The sequence below is a fragment of the Eutrigla gurnardus genome (genome assembly GCF_963514095.1).
Source record: "Eutrigla gurnardus genome assembly, chromosome: 12".
Taxonomy (NCBI): domain Eukaryota; kingdom Metazoa; phylum Chordata; class Actinopteri; order Perciformes; family Triglidae; genus Eutrigla; species Eutrigla gurnardus.
In genome coordinates this window covers 24262463-24282651 of record NC_139926.1, presented here as the reverse complement: position 1 = coordinate 24282651, position 20189 = coordinate 24262463, and the positions used below count along the sequence as shown (strand labels likewise).

At 43.1% G+C, this 20189-nt stretch overlaps 3 protein-coding genes across 3 annotated transcripts in view; all 3 read left to right on the top strand.

Moving 5' to 3' along the window:
- LOC311021541 (zinc-binding protein A33-like) overlaps window positions 1-1133 on the top strand; it is a gene marked incomplete at both ends in the record, with an annotated part of 1458 nt that extends 325 nt beyond the window's left edge. The window contains one exon of the mRNA XM_084022144.1: window positions 1-1133. This exon is cut by the window's left edge and continues 325 nt beyond it. Within this exon, the coding sequence (XP_083878270.1) occupies window positions 1-1133 (1133 nt within the window).
- A 13182-nt stretch (window positions 1134-14315) lies between these two features.
- LOC311021945 (nuclear factor 7, ovary-like) lies at window positions 14316-16881 on the top strand. Its single transcript, XM_084022895.1, has one exon. It carries the CDS (start codon window positions 14343-14345, stop codon window positions 15801-15803), a length of 1461 nt encoding a protein of 486 aa, XP_083879021.1. The 5' UTR covers window positions 14316-14342; the 3' UTR covers window positions 15804-16881.
- Window positions 16882-17985: 1104 nt separating this feature from the next.
- Window positions 17986-19533, top strand: LOC311021946 (nuclear factor 7, ovary-like). Its single transcript, XM_084022896.1, has one exon. The coding sequence runs from the start codon at window positions 18027-18029 to the stop codon at window positions 19485-19487; it is 1461 nt and encodes a 486-aa protein (XP_083879022.1). The 5' UTR covers window positions 17986-18026; the 3' UTR covers window positions 19488-19533.
- Window positions 19534-20189: the final 656 nt, after the last annotated feature.

Sequence of the window (20189 nt, the reverse complement as noted above, 5' to 3'; positions counted from 1 at the left end):
ATGAAGATCGAGTTGTGTGTCCTGTCTGTGAGTTTTCTCTCCACCAGGGTCACAAGGTGGTTCCTATAGAACAAGCAGTCAGAGACCTGAAGGACCGGATGAGATCTGACTTGGAGTCTCTGAAGGACAAGAGGGTCAAACACAAACAAGTGGAGGAAACATACGATGGAATGATTCAACACTCCAAGAAGCAGCTGTTGTCCACGGAGACACAGATCAGAGCAGAGTTCAACAAGCTGCACCAGTTCCTGAAAGAGGAAGAGGAGTCCAGACTGGCAGCTCTGAGGGAGGAAGAGGAGCAGAAGGGGAAGAGGATCAGCAGAGAGATGAAGGTGATCCAGGATCAGATCTCCTCTCTGTCAGACAGTATCTCTGCCGTTGAAGAAGACCTGCAGAAAGACAACGTGCCGTTCCTCAGCAGTTATAAATCCACTCAGACCAGAACCAGAGTCCAGACCTCACTGTCAGATCCACAGCCGGTCTCGGGAGCACTGATAGATGTGGCCAAACATCTGGGCAACCTGTCCTTCAGGGTCTGGGAGAAGATGAAGGATGTGGTCCACTTCAGTCCTGTCATTCTGGACCCAAACACTGCAGCCCCCATTCTCTGTCTGTCTGATGATCTGACCCAGGTGAGACAGGGAGACACAAACCTGCAGCTTCCTGACAATCCAGAGAGAAGCAAGTATGTCACCATTCTGGGCTCTGAGGGCTTCAGCTCAGGGAAACACAGCTGGGAGGTGGAGGTGGGAGACCATCCATACTGGTTGGTAGGTTTGGCTAAAGATTCATATGACAGGAAGGGAGAGAGATCTGCTACACCAAAATATGGAATCTGGTGTTTATTGTATCGCGGGGGAAAATACATTGTTGGAGATGGTAAGACTGTCAGAGTGGAGAAGAGTCTCCAGAGGATCAGAGTCCAGCTGGACTATGATGGGGGTCAGGTGTCTTTCTACAACCCTGAAGACATGACTCACATCTACACTGAGAGAGACACTTTTACTGAGAAACTCTTCCCCTGGTTCAGTATTGGAGGAGCTGGTGATGCTAAAACAGCTGATATCAAAATATGTCAAAGTGAGGTTTCTGTGATGTTCAGGGAGGGAGGTGAGCTCTCAGCGACTCATTAGGATTTCAGAGTGGTGGTCGTCGTTTGTTCAGGTTTTTAAAGAAAATCTTTCATTTGAAACCAAACATAATGATTTACTGTTCAGAATGGAACAAAAAGTGAATGTTGATGTAATAATCTCCCTGTTTCCTTTCTACCAAGTGTGACTGTTGATTGTCAGATATATTCTATATATTACTTTAGTTTCACGTATTTGAACAAAAGTACAAGAAAATGTAACATGTCCATCAAATACACTTAAAGGTTGAGTAGGTGATTCTATCCAGAAATACTTTCTGTTATATACCTTGAAATCCTTGTAACATACCGATAGCAATGAATACATTAAATGATCGGACATAAAATTTTATTTTTAAAATTTTTTAAATTGTGGCCGTGGCAGTACTGTAAAAACCCCGTCCAATCAAAAACGGCCGGACAGCCTGCCTGTCTGTCAATGCTTACTTCCTGATTGCAGCACTCTGAGGTCTGAGCAAAGGGGGCGGGGCTTTTTCAGTTCTGCGATGAGTTCATAGTCAAAGTTTCTGTGGTTTTTCCAAATGACCTACTCCTTGTATAAATATGTAAATATACCATTCCTTTTTCTGAACATCTGTCTGTCCAGTAATTAACACAGTTCTGTGTTTTTCCTACACACCTCATGGTTGTAAACATAACTTTTGTCCCTAATTCAATCTTCCATTTTTTTGGAGCAACCAACAGACAAACGTGAGGAAAGTGAAGAGACAGTGAGAGAGAGACAGAGAGGGAGCTGTGAGCCGCAGACAGACAGTTTTATTTTGCTTTGTTAAAAACAACTTACGGCAGCTAAATAACGCTCAGCTTTGTTGTTCACCTGATGTGTTGTTCATGAAGGGGTGTGTATGAGAAGAGATATTACATGTGTTCCTCTGCTTTGTGATGATGTGTTTTGTTTGCTCTGATGAGGATATTAAACTTCTTGCATGATTCTTGCCTTGTTGTTATTGTGTCTATATGGGTGCATGTGCTTTGGGAAGTCGTACTGCACACCAGCAAATAGGGCTTCCCTGAAAGCCACTGTGTAATTCAAACCCAGTCTAAATAGTGTCATTGTTTTTATTTAAATATTTTTGGATAAAACATCTTTACACGTGGACTGTTAGTCGACAGTGTGCTGCTCCACACGGTTATAGATATAGAACGGAAAACAACATGATTTGGTTCAAAGATGGCCACAGGGACCATTTCAGAAAATGAATAGATATGACACATTTGGAGCCTCTGTAAAAATGTCAGAAAACATCAGGTCCAAAGTCTTAATTAATAAAACACAAACTGTACACATAACTATAAAGACGTTAAAGTGATGGACACTTTAAAAACCTGGAGTTTAAAATTAACACATTTTACACAATGTCAGAAGCTTCAAGTTGTCAAGTGTGATCACTTGAAAGAAAAGACGGTTGTGCCAGTAAGCACTCAACTTACTCCCTTTTGTAATGTTTTACTCCTTGTCAGCATGTTTGATAGACTGGTAGGTGGACATGACATTGATATAGTAACACAATAAATCAATGCATACAGTTTTTGCCACACATTCATCAGAAATAGATCCAGCCTTTTAAAATCATATCCGTCTGATCCATTGATCTACAACTGTTGGCTGATAAAGACCTGACCTTATCTTTGAATTGTCGATGTTGAATTCTAAAGTTTGCCAGCAGTGTTCCCCTTAATCTTCATCTCTAACAAGAATCTTTATTGTATTGTTTGCAGAGCTTCTATTTGTTCTCCTGGGTTTATGTTTCCTGTCTGTCAAATGTAGCCACTAGCTATGTTTGACTTCCTTTCACGAATCAAACGTAGCCAGGTAGTCACATGACAGAACACAAAACCACCCTACCCGGGTATAACTTTTCTTTCTGCTGGTGCTCTGTGGCGGGCCACACTAACATCCACGCCTCCCTCCGTCCTCCTGGTGTTGTTATGACAAAGTCCACACATCAAGGAAGTCGACTATGAACACGGATAATAAAGATTGTAATCCCTGAAAGGACACAGCTTCAGTGAGTCTTGCTGTTAAAGGATCATTCACACCAGAGGAAATGGCTGAGAGAGATCTTCTTGAACGTTTCCTGACCTGCCACGTGTGTTCAGAGACCTTCAGTGATCCTGTGTCTCTGAGCTGCAACCACAGCTTCTGTTCAAGCTGCCTGCAACGATTCTGGGAACAAGCTAACAACAAAAACTGTCCCATTTGTAAAAGAAAATCCTCCAAAGATTTTCTTCCGCTGAACTACACCCTGAAGGGACCGGCTGACTCCTTTGCCAAGAGACAGAAAACTGGATCACCTGAGACAGAAAAGGGAGAGGAGAAGGTGGAGGTGGTGTGTAGTAAACACCCAGAAGAGGCTACGCTGTTCTGTGAGGATGAAGATCGAGTTGTGTGTCCTGTCTGTGAGTTTTCTCTCCACCAGGGTCACAAGGTGGTTCCTATAGAACAAGCAGTCAGAGACCTGATGGACCGGATGAGATCTGACTTGGAGTCTCTGAAGGACAAGAGGGTCAAACACAAACAAGTGGAGGAAACATACGATGGAATGATTCAACACTCCAAGAAGCAGCTGTTGTCCACGGAGACACAGATCAGAGCAGAGTTCAACAAGCTGCACCAGTTCCTGAAAGAGGAAGAGGAGTCCAGACTGGCAGCTCTGAGGGAGGAAGAGGAGCAGAAGGGGAAGAGGATCAGCAGAGAGATGAAGGTGATCCAGGATCAGATCTCCTCTCTGTCAGACAGTATCTCTGCTGTTGAAGAAGACCTGCAGAAAGACAACGTGCCGTTCCTCAGCAGTTGTAAATCCACTCAGACCAGAACCAGAGTCCAGACCTCACTATCAGATCCACAACTGGTCTCGGGAGCGCTGATAGATGTGGCCAAACATCTGGGCAACCTGTCCTTCAGGGTCTGGGAGAAGATGAAGGATGTGGTCCACTTCAGTCCTGTCATTCTGGACCCAAACACTGCACACTCCTTTCTCTGGCTGTCTGATGATCTGACCCGGGTGAGACGGGGAGACAAAAAACTGCAGCAGCTTCCTGAGAATCCAGAGAGAAACACTAAGTATGCCAACGTTCTGGGCTCTGAGGGCTTCAGCTCAGGGAAACACAGCTGGGAGGTGGAGGTGGGAGACCATCCAGACTGGACTGTAGGTTTGGCTAAAGAGTCATATGACAGGAAAGGAGAGAAAACTCTGACACCAAAATATGGAATCTGGTGTTTCGTGTATCGCGGGGGAAAATACAGTTTTGGAGATGGTGAGACTGTCAGAATGGAGAAGAGTCTCCAGAGGATCAGAGTCCAGCTGGACTATGATGGGGGGAAGGTGTCTTTCTACAACCCTGAAGACATGACTCACATCTACACTTACAGAGACACTTTTACTGAGAAACTCTTCCCCTGGTTCTGTACCGGACGAGCTGGTGAAGCTAAAACAGCTGATATCAAAATGTGTCAAAGTGAGGTTTCTGTGATGTTCAGGGAGGGAGGTGAGCTCTCAGCGACTCATTAGGATTTCAGAGTGGTGGTCGTCGTTTGTTCAGGTTTTTAAAGAAAATCTTTCATTTGAAACCAAACATAATGATTTACTGTTCAGAATGGAACAAAAAGTGAATGTTGATGTAATAATCTCCCTGTTTCCTTTCTACCAAGTGTGACTGTTGATTGTCAGACATATTCTATATATTACTTTAGTTTCACGTATTTGAACAAAAGTGCAAGAAAATGTAACATGTCCATCAAATACACTTAAAGGTTGAGTAGGTGATTCTATCCAGAAATACTTTCTGTTATATACCTTGAAATCCTTGTAACATACCGATAGCAATGAATACATTAAATGATCTGACATGAAAAACATTTTAAAATTTTCATCTGTGGCCGTGGCAGGACTGTAAAAACCCCGTCCAATCAAAAATGGCCAGAGAAAATAATTGGACGGCCTGCCTGTCTGTCAATGCTTACTTCCTGATTGCGGCACTCTGAGGTCTGAGCAAAGGGGGGCGGGGCTTTTTCTCTTTGCCATACATTCAAAGTCAAAGTTTCTGTAGTTTTTCCAAATGACCTACTCCTTGTATAAATATGTAAATATACCATTCCTTTCTCTGAACATCTGTCTGTCCAGTAATTAACACAGTTCTGTGTTTTTCCTACACACCTCATGGTTGTAAACATAACTTTTGTCCCTAATTCAATCTTCCATTTTTTTGGAGCAACCAACAGACAAACGTGAGGAAAGTGAAGAGACAGTGAGAGAGAGACAGAGAGGGAGCTGCGAACCGCAGACAGACAGTTTTATTTTGCTTTGTTAAAAACAACTTACGGCAGCTAAATAACGCTCAGCTTTGTTGTTCACCTGATGTGTTGTTCATGAAGGGGTGTGTATGAGAAGAGATATTACATGTGTTCCTCTGCTTTGTGATGATGTGTTTTGTTTGCTCTGATGAGGATATTAAACTTCTTGCATGATTCTTGCCTTGTTGTTATTGTGTCTATATGCACTCAACTTACTCCCTTTTGTAATGTTTTACTCCTTTTCAGCATGTTTGATAAGACTGGTAGGTGGACATGACATTGATATAGTAACACACTAAATCAATGCATACAGTTTTTGCCACACATTCATCAGAAATAGATCCAGCCTTTTAAAATCATATCCGTCTAATCCATTGATCTACAACTGTTGGCTGCAAAGACCTGAGCTTATCTTTGAATTGTCGATGTTGAATTCTAAAGTTTGCCAGCAGTGTTCCCCTTAATCTTCATCTCTAACAAGAATCTTTATTGTATTGTTTGCAGAGCTTCTGTTCGTTCTCCTGTGTTTATGTTTCCTGTCTGTCAAATGGAGTCAAACGTAGTGTTGGGGTAGTAGCAGGAGCAGATTTGGTTATCAACAGCTAATTATTAATGTCAATATGATTATCGATATTAATAATTATATTTTATATATTATTATGATGTGAGGGAAATTCCTATTTAATCATGAATTTCTGTGGGCAAATGGCTGTCTTTCCTCAATGCGTATTGCAGGACCATTTGTCACCAGGGGCGTCGCCAGACAAGCCCATTGATGCAGGATAAGACAATGACCCTTTGATCAAACACAACTTCTGGGGACACCTGGAACGGGGGCTGTAGGATGTCAGACCTATATGTAAATTCAACTGCATTATAAGTGCCAACAGAAACAGTGACTCTTCATTCATTCCTGTGTCACACTGGGAATGGCTCATGCTGCAGCATTAAAAGATCTTCAGATTCGGATATTATGTCTACTGGTATTTCATTGCCAAACTCTCACCTGCACTAGACTAAACTGGTATTTCAGTTGCAACGACAATGATATAATCATGAATCTACGGGGCCCCACCCTGGGATCAGGGAAAAGATAACCTAAAACTGTATTCAGTCTCAATATAAAGGTTTTATACTCACATGCCAATCATCGTGATCATTGGCATAGAAGTATAAAAACAATCGAACAATTAAAAAGGCGTGAAATTCGAGCACTAGCCTTCACAACCTGCTGTTATCCAGTGACATATACAAAACAAGCACAAGAGACCGCTAGTTATAATATAATAAGATTTATCAAAATCAGTAATAATGATCACAATCAATAACACTGCAATTAACAAAGCCTTACTACCTAACTACCTAAAACACAAAACTAAGCTAAACAAAGGAAGAGACCCACGTGGAGTGTGTGTGTGTGTGTGCGTGCGTGTGTGTGGAGACTCGGCGGTCTGTGATCAAAACTTAAAACACGTTAACAAGAATTACAAGTGTAACCCACCTGGCCTGTGTTCCACCAACCCTGCAGGTATGTCTAATGTCTAGGTTCTAAGAGGAGACTGAAAGTAAAATAGAGCAGTAAAGTAGTAAATGAAACACTTTTATTTCTTCCCACAATAACTCACACCAACAGCTAAACCGTTTAAATTCACTGTATTGGTTTCTGTTTCAATGTTTAACGGTTTGTTTCACTTTTTTCCGGTATTCACCTTTAAGTTAAACAATAGCTTTAAATTGATTTTTTTTCACTTCAATACACTTTTTTATATTTGTAACGAGGACCTTTAACCTGGTACACAATTGGGCATGACAAAATTTAAACATACATCTGGCCCAATTTGAAGTTAAATTATCAATACCAAAACAAATTATGGCAAATAATTGTTAGATAAATCGTTGAGACCCAACCAAAATAAAAAACAAACAAAAAATGTACTCTTGTGTCAACAGGTTGAGTATGAGTCAGTCTTTTTGGTTACTCAACGCAAGTTTGTGAATGTTTCAGTTTATTTTGAGTGCACTCAAGTTTCCTACCACCCTTTATGAGAAAGACTGTCCATCCTGGTTACAGACGATGAAGGCTGTGAGGTGAGTAGAGGAGAGGAGGACTGAAGATGATGGGGATGATGACTGGAGATCCAGTGAGCAGTGATGGAGGGGAATGATGAGGGGGAACCAGAAAGCAGCAGAAGGAAGGCAGTTTGAGCACTCGATCCGGTTCGTAGAACAGCTCAACAAAAAAACCAGCCTGCACAAAACGTACAGGGAAAATTAATAATTGTCTTTATCAAAAGTCCACTGTGTGTTGTCTCTTTCTTTCTTCTTTTTATCTCTCAGAGTTACACACACTATCACACAATCCCTCATACTTCACATTATAACATTTCACTCACATACGCTTTAACTTTTGCATCCATATGCTTAATAAAAAAGCTCACAAAGAATATATTCACACATTAAGCACATAATATTAACCATGTCTGCTAAATTATCTGAATAAGCTGACCAACAGGCCTAATTAGCATTTTTTCATAGTATTTACAAATTTCCAAAATAAACACACCATTCGTAATATCACCATGAGCTTATCAGCTTATCCCGACTGGGTTTTTTTAACACAATAAATCCACAGTCTGAAGTTATAAACCTTTTTCAAGTTATCAACCAGAATGCTAATTCACCGTGCTAGTTGAATGTGCTAATTCGCCGTGTTTGCTAACAGCTAACTCACCGGGACATTCAATAGCCACGTCGTTCGGACGGGTCAGGAACCTCCGCGACGTCGGACGACTTCTCTTTCCACAGACAAAAAACTCTTCTAACGTAACCTTTCTACTTCCTACTTTAAAGACAAGTAGTGAACTATTGTTTTGGGCTAATAACAGCTCTCTTCTGATGCTGCTAAGCTCACTCTCCACACACGTGTCTGTCGTTTTTTCGGACTGGAAACACTCGTCAGTGCACCACTTCCTATCACTCAGTTACACCACTAGGTGGCAGCGGCGAGCCACCAAACCTGAAAATTTAGATAATCTGAACTAGAATGGCGGTTCAGACTGCTGGGCTACACAGGGGCGGATCTACCGGGGTGGCATAGGGTGGCAAATGCCACCCTAAAAGAAAGCCTTGCCACCCTGCTGTGGACACGTACCTGGAGCCAGGAGTCGCGAGGAAAGAGCTTAAAAACTGATTAACTATCTATCACAAAATGAAATAATAATGAAAGCACAGTGCTAGTATAGTTGCGATGCTGATTTGAGATGATAAAAATCAGGTTGAACGTTATTTCGCTAACTATACATGTAATGTTAGCTAGGTCTGACGTTAGTTCTGTGTAAAGTAGGCTAAGAAAGCTAATATTGATTCAACGTCTGTCAAGGACAACATTAAGTAACATGAAGTTACTTTGAATTTTACAGAAATGAAGAGGAAAGGTAGCATATTTAGTTTTTTCTCACCAAAGAAAAAGGAGAGAAAAATAGAAAATGAACTGAGCAAGGTAGACGGAGGAGATGAGGTGGAAGGAGAGAGAGAAGAGGTGGAAGGAGAGAGAGAAGATGTGGAAGGAGAGAGAGAAGAGGTGGAAGGAGAGAGAGAAGAAGAATACGAGGTGGATGAGAGAGAGAAGGGCAACAGAAAGGTGACAGAGATAGAATACAAGGCCAAGGCGACCAGGGACAGGAGGAGGTGCGAGAACACCACAGCGGTCAAGATATGGAGGAGGGAGAGCATAAATGTAATGTAAATGGCAGCCTGTGCCCTTATGTAGTGTGTACATACTATTTCTCATCAAACTGTGGTAACTGTGAGTAAATTCAGTATATATACACGTCTGCCATATGTTGCCACCCCTCAAAAATTCCTGCCCCCCTCTCGCCACCCCATACATATTTTTCTAGATCCGCCCCTGCATTTAAGGAACCTTTAACAAGCAGACACAAACGTCCAAAGCATCTCTTTCTTCCATCATCCATCATTCTGATTTTTGATTTTTGTTTCTCTGACACACTTTGTTGATTCCAGCTCTCAAAAGAAATTAGCTAAATCAAATCAATATCTTCGTCACAACTCATTTCAGTTCATTTTCACTAATTCAAGTATCCCTTGAAATTAGATCATAGCAAACATGCATGACATTTAATAAACCGACTGCTTACACAGACTAACCGACAGGCTGAGGGTTTGCTGTAAAACCGACCCTCTATTATCCACTGTGGAATGTTTCACAGGTTTTGCCATATTAGAAGATGAATGGGATTAAATTAGTGGTCAATAACACACAAACACATCACTCAAACGCACACACACATAGAGGTTTGGCATGTATCACAGTTCAACTTTCACTGCACGTTTGCATCCAGAGGCAAAGTAGATGTGGGATACATGAATGAATGAATGAATTAATTAATTAATTAATTAATTAATATATTGCTTTGGGGAAACTGGAATCAATTTAATGGTGTTTTTAAAGCTTTGAATTCAACTTTTGCTTCACTCTAATTGGACTCCTGCTGATGTAGGTCTATCATAAATTATTCAAATGAAACTAAAAATAGCCTAACGTTACCTCGCGTGGGTTAAAAATACCCCTCCCATCTGGGACACACACACACACACACACACACACACACACACACACACACACACACACACACACACACACACAGACACACACACGCACACACACACACACACACACACACACACACACACACACACACACACACACACTGACATGCGCAACCATAACTTTGAAAAGATCACAGATATGGATGAAGTTCATACCTTCTCCCTCCACGCTGTCCGTGATCTTCATCTCCCCGCTCGTGGTGAACGTCTCGGGCTGGTTGGGGCTTTTGGCTTGCTGGTGATGGTTGTTGGTGAAGCCATCCGGGGCGCACTGGCCGTTCCGCACCGGATCCACGATAGTCGGGTCCGGGACAGGGTAGGACTCTTGGATGGCTGGGTCTGACATGGTTGTTGTTGTTGCAGTTGCTGTTTTGTGTTGTTTTCAGACTCAAATGGATTAAAATATGATAATGATGAGGATGAGGATGATGATGATGATGTAAAAGAAAAAAAAAAAGATTCACGCCGGTTCGGTGAGTGCAGCAGCCATCCAGCGCGTCCAATATGCCCCCGGTGTCGGATCCGCAGAGAGGTGGCAGAGCCTTGGCAGCGATGAGAGAAGATGGGAGATAAAAGCAGCGATCCTCCTCAGCATCAGCAGCAAGACGACTCCCTGCGTGCAGGCAACAGCTCCGCAGCCTCCGTGTAAACAAGCCGCTCCGCCGGAGACACTCACACACACTTCGGGGTTAGATGCAGCGATACACTGCTGAGATCTGCTGTGGATCTGGCAGGCGTTGCCAGCAAGTTTTTTTTATTTTTTTCATTCCTCCTCCCCTTCCTCCTCCTCCTTCTCTCCTCCTCTCAGAACTCAGCACCTCTTTCTCATGCAGGCCACACTGCACTCATAACCACTTATAACCATATCTATCCTCCGTCTATGGAAGACCAATCAGGCCACGAAAGAGAAACTTTCTCAAAATAATCAGAAACTTTCCCAAATGATTGACTTAGTATCTCAAAATAATGACATACTACACTAATTCATTGTTGTTTAATATAAGTCAATATTTTGTATTCTCTTGTAATCTCTTGTATTTGTAGAACGTTTCATTTGTTTAAATAATAAGTCGTTATTTTGAGAAAGTTTCTCATTATTTTGATCAAGTTTCTCAATATTTTGAGATACTCAGTCAATATTTTGAGATGCTAAATCATTATTTCAAGAACATTTCTCATTATTTTGAGACGGTTTCTCAAAATTTTGAGAAGATTTCTCAATATTTTGAGCTAGCATGAGTCCAAATTTTGAAATACTAAGTCATTATTTATTATTCTCTTGTAATCTCTTGTATTTGTGGAACGTTTCACATTTGTTTTATTTAATAAGTCATTATTTCGGGAAAGTTTCTCAATATTTTGGGCTTCCATATAAATCACTCAGGTATTTTTGTGTTTTGATGTACTGTATAACATTTGTATATGCTTTGGATTCTTCTTCTTTCTTTGTTTCATAGTGTTTTTGCCTGTTTGGCCTCCCTACGTTTTTGGTTGTTTTTTTGTATAGTGTTTTCCCCCTGTGGTGTTCCTGAGTTTTTGGACTTTGTTTTTTGTTAGTTTATTATTTAAATAAATCTTTTTTTAACTGCATTTGGGTCCTTACCTCCTTCATTCAGAGTACATCCGTGACAGAACGACCAAGCCACAACTTGGACCCAGCAGCCTTTTTTTTTGTGTGGTTCAAATCATAAACTCCGTGAGGTTTTGTATAACCTCCAGGCGGAGCACCACTATGCTGATGGAGAGGAAGACTGGGAGTCAACCCTGAGGAAGGCTAGGGAGCTAATTTCCTCCAGGCCGTGGCTCAGGGGCTCACTGCCTGTCTGGGTGAAGGACTTCATCTCATCCCCTGATCCCCAGCCATCACCCTCCCCAGCTAAGCAGCTTCCCAGCTCCTGCCCTAACCCATTTTGGGGTACTCGCCTGGCCCCGGGAGGGCCAAGGAGCATCCAGTTGGCTAGCCGGCAGTTGGCTCGTCGGCCACCGGCCTCGAGGAGAAGGTGCTGCACAAGAAGCCAGCCTCTCCGATGCTGCTCACGGGTGCCCATCCAATACCGGTCCTGACGGAGGTCCGTCCATCACCAGTCCAGTTGGAGGCCCGTCCGTCACCTGTCCAGTCGGAGGATCACCCGTCACCAGTCCAGGCGGAGGTCTGGCCGTCACCAGTCCAGTCAGAAGATCGTCCGTCAACAGTCCAGGCGGAGGTCTGGCCGTCACCAGTCCAGTCAGAAGATCGTCCGTCACCAGTCCATCCGGAGGTCCGGCCGTCACCAGTCCAGTCAGAAGATCGTCCATCACCTGTCCATTCGGAGGCCCGTCCGTCACCTGTCCAGTCGGAGGCCCGTCCGTCACCTGTCGAGCCGGAGGATCGCCCGTCACCAGTCCAGGCGGAAGTCCAGCCGTCACCAGTCCAGTCAGAAGATCGTCCGTCACCAGTCCAGGCAGAGGTCCGGCCGTCACCAGTCCGGTCAGAAGATTGTCCATCACCTGTCCATTCGGAGGCCCGTCCGTCACCTGTCCAGTCGGAGGCCCGTCCGTCACCTGTCCAGTCGGAGGATCGCCCGTCACCAGTCCAGGCGGAAGTCCAGCCGTCACCAGTCCAGTCAGAAGATCGTCCGTCACCAGTCCAGGCGGCGGTCCGGCCGTCACCAGTCCAGTCAGAAGATCGTCCATCACCTGTCCATTCAGATGCCCGTCCGTCACCTGTCCAGTCGGAGGCCCGTCCGTCACCTGTCCAATACGGAGGCCCGTCCATCACCTGTCCAGTCGGAGGTCTGTCTGTCACCTGTCCATTCGGAGGCCCGTCCGTCACCAGTCCAGGCGGAGGCCCGTCTGTCACCTGTCCAGTCGGAGGTCTGTCTGTCACCTGTCCATTCGGAGGCCCGTCCGTCACCAGTCCAGGCGGAGGCCCGTCCGTCACCAGTCCAGGCGGAGGCCCGTCCGTCACCAGTCCAGGCGGAGGCCCGTCCGTCACCAGTCCAGGCAGAGGCCCGTCAGTCACCTGTCCAGCCGGAGGCCCGTCCGTCACCAGTCCATTCGGAGGCCTGTCCGTCACCAGTCCAGGCGGAGGATCATCCGTCACCAGTCCAGACGGGGGACCGTCCGACACATGCTCCACGCAGCCATCCGCTCGTCGCCTGTTCCTGTCCCGATGGGGGACCGTCTGATGCCTGATCCAGGCAGCCTTACGGGGGTTCACTCATTGCCAGTTCCTGTCCGCTCTAGTTTTTGGACATTGTTTTTTGTTAGCTTATTATTTAAATAAATCTTTTTTTAACTGCATTTGGGTCCTTACCTCCTTCATTCCGAGTACATCCATGACAGTTTCTTAGTACTTGAGTAGTCTTGCTCTTACTCAAGTAACTATTTGGATGACTACTTTTTACTTCTACTTGACTCATATTATTTGAAAGTAACAATACTCTTACTTGAGTGCATCTTTTGGTTACTCTACTGCCCTCTGCAGGCCAGTGAGAGACTGATGATACTGGCCTGATGGTGGAGGATTCATTAATGGTCGTGTAGGTTTTGTTTTACATTTAGGTTTTTATTCATGTTTGTGTTGCGTACAATGAGATGTAAAGGTGAGTATTATGTGTCTGTGTTATTTCAGAGGAAATGTTTTGAACAAGTGAAATACTTCTTTTATAGTATTTTCACTGTCTTGGAAGAGTACATTGTCATTTAATTAAATGATTTCATTTTTTTTCAATTTACATTGATACAAAAAGTGTTAAACACAAATTCTGAATTGTAATGTTTTAGCCTCAGTGTTTCTGTGTTCAGATATTTGTTTACAATGTCAATATTCTCATTTGATGACTCTAAATTGCCCGTAAGTGTGAATGTGAGCGTGAATGGTGTTTTGTCTCTACATGTCGGCCATATGATAGGCTGCCTTTCTTTCCAGGGTGTACCCTTCCTTCACCCAATGACAGCTGGGATCGGCTCCAGCCCCCCCACGACCCTGAATACAGGATAAGGGGTAGACAATGGATAGATGGATGTTCTCATTTATCTCATTTTCACTTGCAAATAAATTGTTTACATAGAAAGTTGCTGTGAAATCTGACAGTAAATCAAATAGTACCATCTGCTGGTGATAGAATGAAATGTCAGCTTGTTTACTTAAAATATTGGGAAGTGAAACTGACAGGTGATTCAACGCCATTCCAGGTAGAAGGACGTGGACTATTAACACGGATCATACGGACTGGTCATACAGCTTTGGTGAGTCTTGCTGTTAAGGGATCATTCACACCAGAGGAAATGGCTGAGAGAGATCTTCTTGAAAGTTACCTGACCTGCCACGTGTGTTCAGAGACTTTCAGTGATCCTGTGTCTCTGAGCTGCAACCACAGCTTCTGTTCAAGCTGCCTGCAACGATTCTGGGAACAAGCTAACAACAAAAACTGTCCAATTTGTAAAAGAAAATCCTCCAAAGATATTCTTCCGCCGAACTTCACCCTGAAGGGACTGGCTGACTCCTTTGCCGAGAGACAGAAAACTGGATCACCTGAGACAGAGAAAGGAGAGGAGAAGGTGGAGGTGGTGTGTAGTAAACACCCAGAAGAGGCTAGGCTGTTCTGTGAGGATGAAGATCGAGTTGTGTGTCCTGTCTGTGAGTTTTCTCTACAGCAGGGTCACAAGGTGGTTCCTATAGAACAAGCAGTCAGAGACCTGAAGGACCGGATGAGATCTGACTTGGAGACTCTGAAGGACAAGAGGGTCAAACACAAACAAGTGGAGGAAACATACAATGGAATGATTCAACACTCCAAGAAGCAGCTGTTGTCCACGGAGACACAGATCAGAGCAGAGTTCAACAAGCTGCACCAGTTCCTGAAAGAGGAAGAGGAGTCCAGACTGGCAGCTCTGAGGGAGGAAGAGGAGCAGAAGGGGAAGAGGATCAGCAGAGAGATAAAGGTGATCAAGGATCAGATCTCCTCTCTGTCAGACAGTATCTCTGCTGTTGAAGAAGACCTGCAGAAAGACAACGTGCCGTTCCTCAGCTGTTATAAATCCAGTCAGACCAGAACCAGAGTCCAGACCTCACTGTCAGATCCACAGCCGGTCTCAGGAGCACTGATAGATGTGTCCAAACATCTGGGCAACCTGTCCTTCAGGGTCTGGGAGAAGATGAAGAATGTGGTCCACTTCAGTCCTGTCATTCTGGACCCAAACACTGCACACTCCAGACTCTGGCTGTCTGATGATCTGACCCAGGTGAGACGGGGAGCCAAAAAACTGCAGCTTCCTGACAATCCAGAGAGAAACTCTAAGTATGTCGAGGTTCTGGGCTCTGAGGGCTTCAGCTCAGGGAAACACAGCTGGGAGGTGGAGGTGGGAGACCATCCATACTGGTCTGTAGGTTTGGCTAAAGAGTCATATGACAGGAAAGTAGAGATAACTGCTACACCAAAATATGGAATCTGGTGTTTATTGTATCGCGGGGAAAAATACACTGATGGAGCTAATAAGACTGTCAGAGTGAAGAAGAGTCTCCAGAGGATCAGAGTCCAGCTGGACTATGATGGGGGGGACGTGTCTTTCTACAACCCTGAAGACATGACTCACATCTACACTTACAGAGACACCTTTACTGAGAAACTCTTCCCCTGGTTCTGTATTGGAGAAGCTGGTGATGCTAAAACAGCTGATATCAAAATGTGTCAAAGTGAGGTTTCTGTGATGTTCAGGGAGGGAGGTGAGCTCTCAGCGACTCATTAGGATTTCAGAGTGGTGGTCGTCGTTTGTTCAGGTTTTTAAAGAAAATCTTTAATTTGAAACCAAACATAATGATTTACTGTTCAGAATGGAACAAAAAGTGAATGTTGATGTAATAATCTCCCTGTTTCCTTTCTACCAAGTGTGACTGTTGATTGTCAGACATATTCTATATATTACTTTAGTTTCACGTATTTGAACAAAAGTGCAAGAAAATGTAACATGTCCATCAAATACACTTAAAAGTTGAGTAGGTGATTGAAGTTTCTGTGTTTTTTCCAAATGACCTACTCCTTGTATAAATATGTAAATATATTAGAGGTGTAACAATTCATTCGATAAATCGATGAAACGATAGTCAGTCATAGATTCTACTAAATCGATCTGCTAAAATAAATAAATAGAATGAATCGTTTTGGCTTCACCAATAATCGATATAAATGCATTTAATCGGATGAATCGTGATTCTTACTTATGATTAATGTTTTAATAAGTTTAAGACACTCTCTCCCCTGCCAGCATGTAGTCTACTGAAAATGTTCAAAATAACTGAGCGATGTTTAATTACATTTTTGTATTCAGCATAAAGTATTATGCAGGACTACTTTTTTATAGAATAAATATGTTATTTTTTCACCTTTCAGAAGAATACCGATAGTCTCACTCGCATTATTGCATGTTTATTTCATGGATATAGAACTTTGGTTACAAGTTACAGAATCGAATCAGGGTTTACAGAATCAAATCGAATCAAATCATTACCAAAAAAAAAAAATCCTCCTTGAATCAAATCGCCAACTAGTGTATCGTTAATCGAATCGCTGTGTAGCTAAAGATTCACACCCCTAAAATATACCATTCATTTTCTGAACATCTGTCTGTCCAGTAATTAACACAGTTCTGTGTTTTTCCAACACACCTCATGGTTGTAAACATAACTTTTGTCCCTAATTCAATCTTCCATTTTTTTGGAGCAACCAACAGACAAACGTGAGGAAAGTGAAGAGACAGTGAGAGAGAGACAGAGAGGGAGCTGTGAGCCGCAGACAGACAGTTTTATTTTGCTTTGTTAAAAACAACTTACGGCAGCTAAATAACGCTCAGCTTTGTTGTTCACCTGATGTGTTGTTCATGAAAGGGGTGTGTATGAGAAGAGATATTACATGTGTTCCTCTGCTTTGTGATGATGTGTTTTGTTTGCTCTGATGAGGATATTAAACTTCTTGCATGATTCTTGCCTTGTTGTTATTGTGTCTATATGGGTGCATGTGCTTTGGGAAGTCGTACTGCACACCAGCAAATAGGGCTTCCCTGAAAGCCACTGTGTAATTCAAACCCAGTCTAAATAGTGTCATTGTTTTTATTTAAATATTTTTGGATAAAACATCTTTACACGTGGACTGTTAGTCGACAGTGTGCTGCTCCACACGGTTATAGATATAGAACGGAAAACAACATGATTTGGTTCAAAGATGGCCACAGGGACCATTTCAGAAAATGAATGGATATGACACATTTGGAGCCTCTGTAAAAATGTCAGAAAACATCAGGTCCAAAGTCTTAATTAATAAAACACAAACTGTACACATAACTATAAAGACGTTAAAGTGATGGACACTTTAAAAACCTGGAGTTTACAGTTAACACATTTTACACAATGTCAGAAGCTTCAAGTTGTCAAGTGTGATCACTTGAAAGAAAAGACGGTTGTGCCAGTAAGCACTCAACTTACTCCCTTTTGTAATGTTTTACTCCTTTTCAGCATGTTTGATAAGACTGGTAGGTGGACATGACATTGATATAGTAACACAATAAATCAATGCATACAGTTTTTGCCACACATTCATCAGAAATAGATCCAGCCTTTTCAAATCATATCCGTCTAATCCATTGATCTACAACTGTTGGCTGCAAAGACCTGACCTTATCTTTGAATTGTCGATGTTGAATTCTAAAGTTTGCCAGCAGTGTTCCCCTTAATCTTCATCTCTAACAAGAATCTTTATTGTATTGTTTGCAGAGCTTCTGACAGTAAATCAAATACTACCATCTGCTGGTGATAGAATGAAATGTCAGCTTGTTTACTTAAAATGTTGGAAAGTGAAAGTAAAAAGTGATTCGACGCCATTCCAGGTAGAAGGAAGTGGACTATTAACACGGATCATACGGACTGATCACACAGCTTTGGTGAGTCTTGCTGTTAAAGGATCATTCACACCAGAGGAAATGGCTGAGAGAGATCTTTTTGAAAGTTACCTGACCTGCCACGTGTGTTCAGAGACTTTCAGTGATCCTGTGTCTCTGAGCTGCAACCACAGCTTCTGTTCAAGCTGCCTGCAACGATTCTGGGAACAAGCTAACAACAAAAACTGTCCCATTTGTAAAAGAAAATCCTCCAAAGATAATCTTAAGGTGAACTTCACCCTGAAGGGACTGGCTGACTCCTTTGCCGAGAGACAGAAAACTGGATCACCTGAGACAGAAAAGGGAGAGGAGAAGGTGAAGGTGGTGTGTAGTAAACACCCAGAAGAGGCTAGGCTGTTCTGTGAGGATGAAGATCGAGTTGTGTGTCCTGTCTGTGAGTTTTCTCTCCACCAGGGTCACAAGGTGGTTCCTATAGAACAAGCAGTCAGAGACCTGAAGGACCGGATGAGATCTGACTTGGAGTCTCTGCAGGACAAGAGGGACAAACACGAAGAAGTGGAGGAAACATACGATGGAATGATTCAACACTCCAAGAAGCAGCTGTTGTCCACGGAGACACAGATCAGAGCAGAGTTCAACAAGCTGCACCAGTTCCTGAAAGAGGAAGAGGAGTCCAGACTGGCAGCTCTGAGGGAGGAAGAGGAGCAGAAGGGGAAGAGGATCAGCAGAGAGATGAAGGTGAACCAGGATCAGATCTCCTCTCTGTCAGACAGTATCTCTGCCGTTGAAGAAGACCTGCAGAAAGACAACCTGCCGTTCCTCAGCTGTTATAAATCCACTCAGACCAGAACCAGAGTCCAGACCTCACTATCAGATCCACAGCCGGTCTCAGGAGCGCTGATAGATGTGGCCAAACATCTGGGCAACCTGTCCTTCAGGGTCTGGGAGAAGATGAAGGATGTGGTCCACTTCAGTCCTGTCATTCTGGACCCAAACACTGCAGCTGACAGTCTCTGTCTGTCTGATGATCTGACCCAGGTGAGACGGGGAGACACAAACCTGCAGCTTCCTGACAATCCAGAGAGAAACTCTAAGTATGTCGAGGTTCTGGGCTCTGAGGGCTTCAGCTCAGGGAAACACAGCTGGGAGGTGGAGGTGGGAGACCATCCAGACTGGTTGGTAGGTTTGGCTAAAGAGTCATATGACAGGAAGGGAGAGACAACTGCTACACCAAAATATGGAATCTGGTGTTTATTGTATGACGGGGGAAAATACACTAATGGAGCTAGTAAGACTGTCAGAGTGAAGAAGAGTCTCCAGAGGATCAGAGTCCAGCTGGACTATGATGGGGGGAAGGTGTCTTTCTACAACCCTGAAGACATGACTCACATCTACACTCACAGAGACACTTTTACTGAGAAACTCTTCCCCTGGTTCAGTATTGGAGAAGCTGGTGATGCTAAAACAGCTGATATCAAAATATGTCAAAGTGAGGTTTCTGTGATGTTCAGGGAGGGAGGTGAGCTCTCAGCGACTCATTAGGATTTCAGAGTGGTGGTCGTCGTTTGTTCAGGTTTTTAAAGAAAATCTTTCATTTGAAACCAAACATAATGATTTACTGTTCAGAATGGAACAAAAAGTGAATGTTGATGTAATAATCTCCCTGTTTCCTTTCTACCAAGTGTGACTGTTGATTGTCAGACATATTCTATATATTACTTTAGTTTCACGTATTTGAACAAAAGTGCAAGAAAATGTAACATGTCCATCAAATACACTTAAAGGTTGAGTAGGTGATTCTATCCAGAAATACTTTCTGTTATATACCTTGAAATCCTTGTAACATACCGACAGCAATGAATACATTAAATACTCTGACATGAAAAAATATAAAAAATTTTCATCTGTTGCCGTGGCAGGACTGTAAAAACCCCGTCCAATCAAAAACAGCCAGAGAAAATAATTGGACGGCCTGCCTGTCTGTCAATGCTTACTTCCTGATTGCTGCACTCTGAGGTCTGAACAAAGGGGGCGGGGCTTTTTCAGTTCACCGATGCGTTCAAAATCAAAGTTTCTGTGGTTTTTCCAAATGACCTACTCCTTGTATAAATATGTAAATATACCATTCCTTTTTCTGAACATCTGTCTGTCCAGTAATTAACACAGTTCTGTGTTTTTCCTACACACCTCATGGTTGTAAACATAACTTTTGTCCCTAATTCAATCTTCCATTTTTTTGGAGCA

What these genes read in the sequence shown, in the direction of transcription:
- LOC311021945 (XM_084022895.1), top strand. Translation starts at nt 14,343, where the DNA reads ATGGCTGAGAGAGATCTTCTTGAAAGTTACCTGACCTGCCACGTGTGT.
- LOC311021946 (XM_084022896.1), top strand. Translation starts at nt 18,027, where the DNA reads ATGGCTGAGAGAGATCTTTTTGAAAGTTACCTGACCTGCCACGTGTGT.